Source organism: Microtus ochrogaster, unplaced genomic scaffold (assembly GCF_000317375.1).
Source record: "Microtus ochrogaster isolate Prairie Vole_2 unplaced genomic scaffold, MicOch1.0 UNK120, whole genome shotgun sequence".
In the NCBI taxonomy this organism is placed as follows: domain Eukaryota; kingdom Metazoa; phylum Chordata; class Mammalia; order Rodentia; family Cricetidae; genus Microtus; species Microtus ochrogaster.
In genome coordinates, this window is record NW_004949218.1 from 474,195 (window position 1) to 478,696 (window position 4,502).

Here is a 4,502-nt window from a genome sequence, read left to right on the forward strand (position 1 = left end):
GTGCCCACTGTGTCCACCATCCAGCGGCTGATGGTATGGTTTGCTAGGGAGTCAAACATGCTGCTCAGGGCACTGGCGCCAGCTGCCGTGCCAATCAGGTACTCCAGGATCAAGTTCCAGCCAATGAAAAATGCCACAAATTCCCCAACAGTGACATAGCTGTAGGTGTAGGCAGATCCCGTAGTCTTGGGGACTCGAACTCCAAACTCCGCATAGCACACACCTACAAGGGACAAACAAAACAAACAGTGGGCTCCTGGAGATCAGCTAACATCTTGGTGTCTGTCACTGACTGAAACATTGTTACAAGGCAAACGGCTGTATGTGACACAATTAAGCCTACATTTCCAACCTTACCTCCTAGAAACATAGCTTGGTTGTTTGTTTCTTTGGACCTTCTGAGACGGGGTGTCATTGTGTTAGAGATTGGTTCTGTTGCTGTGATGAAACACTGACTAGAAGTTTCATGGGGAGAAAGGTTTGCACTTCCGGGCCACAATCTATTTTTTTTTTTTTTAAAGACAGGGTTTCTTTGTGTAGCCCTGGCTATTTTTGAACTCACTCTGTAGACCAGACTGGCCTCGAACTTAGAGATCCACGTGCCTCTGCCTCCTGAGTGCTGGGATTACAGGTGTGTGCCTCCATGCCTGGTTCACAATCTATTTTTAAGAGAAGTCAGGAAAGAACTCAAGACAGAAGCCTTGAGGCAGGAATCATGGAGCACACGCTTCCTGGCTTGCTCTCTCTGGCTCATGTTTAGTGGCTTTCTTTTACATCCCAGGACCACCTGCCCAGCTCATTGTCCACAATGAGCCTGACCTCCTCATGTCAATCAAGAAATTCTCTGATGGACAGTCTGATCTGGGCAGTCCCTCAACTGAGACTCCCGCTTCCCAGGCGACTCTCTGTTGATTAGAGCTGACAAAAGCTAGCGAGGGTAGTAGCCTTAGCCGGCCTTTGACTCCCTCTGTGGACCAGGCTATCCTCTGACTTCTAATAATCCTACCACCTCTTCCTCCTAGGGGCTGGGATTATAGATACGCCTCACCATGTTTGACTTCCAAACACTTTAACCATCGTACTTGGGAAGGCAATCAGCACAAGCTTCCTACTATTGAGAATGATCTTTCTTTAGAAAAACCCAGTGATTTATCACAACAATAGAAACCTTAACTAAGACAAGTATGAATTGCATCATTTTTACTGTATACATAAAATTTTCTGCTTTTACAGAAACAATAGTTTAATTACAGAAAATGAAAATTTAAAGTATTTTATAACTCTCATTTCTCAGTATCTAAATATCAAATTAGTATAACTTTGAGTTGTAATGTGCTAGAATGTTTGATTTTGCAAATTGCTTCTGAGTTGGTGGCCAGTTCATAAAAAATTGTTAAATGAATTTTCATTGGAAATTGCCAGAATTTCTGAAACAGTCTTAAAGCTTTGTGTGTGTGTGTGTGTGTGTGTGTGTGAGTGTGCGTATGTGTGTATGTGTGTGTGAGTGTGTATGTATGTGTGTGTGTATGTGTGTGTATGTGTGTGTATGTGTGTGTGAGTGTGTATGTGTGTATGTATGTGTGTGTGTACGTATGTGTGTGTATGTGTGTATGTATTTGTAGGCCAGAGCACACCTTTTAGGAGTCAGTTCTCTTCTTCCTCCATTTGGTTCCAGGGGCTTGAACTCAGGTTGTGGGGCTTGGCAGCACATGCCTTTACTCACTGAGTCCGTGAATGCAAATGGTTAATGAAGGAATTTCTAGCTCTTCAGTCTTAGGACCTGCAGGGCTGCACTTGGGATGGGCTGATGGATGATCCAGTGATTCTTCACCTCGCCATCATCCTTCTTGTTGTTCATTATCCTCCAAGCCCCAGCCACAAGAGGGAGTCAGCGCTGGACCACACTAGTGATTCGTCACCGAACCACAGGCATGTCTTTGAGAATGTCCTCACCAAATATGGCATGTTGCTGCATGGATATCACCTGTCTTTTAGTTTTCATGGAACATCTGTTTCTTTGGTACATTTCCGGTGGGGCTAAGACGGACTGCATATATTACCAGGTGACTAGTCTTTTTGAAATGTACCTGGTACTGGGACATGAGGAGAAGTTACCTAACTTTCGAGGGAAATAGTACGATTCGTGTTGGAATCATCTATTTTCTTCATGTCATGTGATGAATTGTCTCCATCTTAGTTGGCTCTTTTGAGAAGCAGGTTTCTGGATCCCAAGAAATACTTTTCTAGCCTCAAATTGAAGAGGCTAGACTTAGCGAACTTGTCATCATGCCCTCCTCCCAATGCTATTAGGTAGCCAAGAAAATTGTGGGTTTTCTTTCAGGGCGTGATGTATCCGGCTGCATCTCCCTCCTACCTCTCCACCAGCATCTCTTACCTGAGCAACCTTGGTCACCCTGTTGCCTGTCACAGAATCCCAGGCGATTTTTACAAATGTGTCTGGAAGAAAAGCAATTTGTCTGGGATGCCTCTGTTTCTTTGTGTCAAAGAAGAGACTTATGATTTTTCTGCCAAATCAGCTCAGGGGCGGCTAGTACCATCAGTCAGAGAGAGCCTGACAGTACTCCAATTAAAGTTGTGTAGGTAACAAAGTCCCCCAAAGTCCCCCAAGCCATGGTACCAATGTATCTGTATTTAAATAAGAAGGAAGCAAGCCAACCTAATAGAGAATTGACCCCCAAACCAGGTCGAGTTTAATAATTGGATCACTAAGAGCATGAATAGCCTGCTTACTCTTTTTTCTTGAAATCTCCATCTGTGAAAATATTTCGGAGCTTACTGGAGGTATAGTTTCCTTCACTTGATGCATTAAAGCTTTTCTTGTGGTTAGCTTGTGCTATGGTTGGTAATCATGGCTCAAGCTACGCTCACTATTGGACATGGTAGTTTGTACTTTTTAGTCCCATTAGTGGGGAGGTGGAGACAAGAGGATTCCTGGAACTCACTGGCCAGCCAGCCTTGCCTGCTCAGTGAGTTCCAGATCAGCGAGAGTCCCAATTTCAAAAGGAAAATAAAAAAAAGATAGATGGAGCCTGGAAATGCTACTGGAGTTGCCCTGTGACCTCTATGGGTGTGTGCAGATGTGTACTATGCACACACAAACACACAGATGTGCACTGTACACACACAAACACACAGATGTGCACTTGTACACACACAAACACACAGATGTGCACTGTACACACACAAACACACAGATGTGCACTGTACACACACAAACACACAGATGTGCACTGTACACACACAAACACACAGATGTGCACTTGTACACACACAAACACTCAGATGTACACTTGTACATACACAAATGCACAGTTGGGCACTGTACACACACAAACACACAGATGTGCACTATACACACACAAATGTGCAGATGTGCACTTGTACATACACAAATGCCTACACACACGTTCTCACATATACACATAAAATAACAAGTTATAAACTGGATCATTTAAAATCCATGTCTCAAGATATGCGAATATGGTCAATGTTTTTCAGTGAATATATTCTAAAACAGAAAGAGTGAATAGCTTTAGGACAGATTTTTGCATGTGCATGAAGGTTACAGGTCCCCGGACCTCAGCACCTGCTGACACCTTGGTAGAAACCCTCAGGCCTCGGAACCCAGCACATAGACAGCAACGCCTGGCAAAACAGGAGCAAAGACAGACCCAATCCACCTGCCCAAACAGGGTGTGCTGGGGAGGTCCCTAAATGTACTCTACTTGCCTTTTGACTTTAGTAGCTCTGCTTCTTGCTGTCTTTGCTGCCTGAAGTGTGCCAACCCAGGATGTGAGTTTTGTGTTATAAGCCTCGGGGCTGCACGATTTGGGTGAGCTCTGCATGCAGCCACTGGCCAGCTACAAAGACTTTCGATTTGACTTTAATAGTCCATGTGTCCTCTGAAGGAGTTCCCTCACAATGTATACATTTAAGCTTAAGTTGTGAATCTATGTCTAGTTACTTTTTAAAAAAATTTATTTATTTATTATGTGTACAGCATTCCTTCCATGTGTGCCTGCAAGCCAGAAGAGGGCGCCAGGTCTCATTATAGATGGCTGTGAGCCACCATGTGGTTGCTGGGAATTAAACTCAGGACCTCTGGAAGAGCAGTCAATGCTCTTAACCACTGAGCCATCTCTCCAGCCCCTGATTAGTTACTTTGGAAGGAATGTTTTGGCCGGATCTGTGAAGATGGCCAGTTGTGGCTCATCACAGCGTGCCACGATGTGCCATGTGTCCTCCATAGCACAGCCAGGGCTGTAGCTAGGATGAGAGCAGACGGAGGGCCCATTCCGTTTCCTGCCGTTTCCTCTTCTTCGTGTGAATGCCACCCTTTACTTGGTGGTGTTTGTCTCAGTTAGTATTTAGAAGCCGCCATCCCCATGCCCTAGGTAGCCTTTTATCAGTCTCTATGACTACAGGTACCCACGTCCTATTTGCTGCTGTGAAGATCTGCCCTTCCTTCCTGTCTCTATGAC

General features: G+C 44.6%; 1 protein-coding gene across 1 annotated transcript in view; it reads right to left on the bottom strand.

The window, feature by feature from the left end:
* Positions 1-4,502, bottom strand: part of Slc7a14 (solute carrier family 7 member 14) — a 111,126-nt gene that overhangs the window by 40,702 nt on the left and 65,922 nt on the right. The window contains exon 3 of the mRNA XM_013355374.2: positions 1-223. Within this exon, the coding sequence (XP_013210828.1) occupies positions 1-223 (223 nt within the window). The remainder of the gene's footprint in view (positions 224-4,502) is intronic.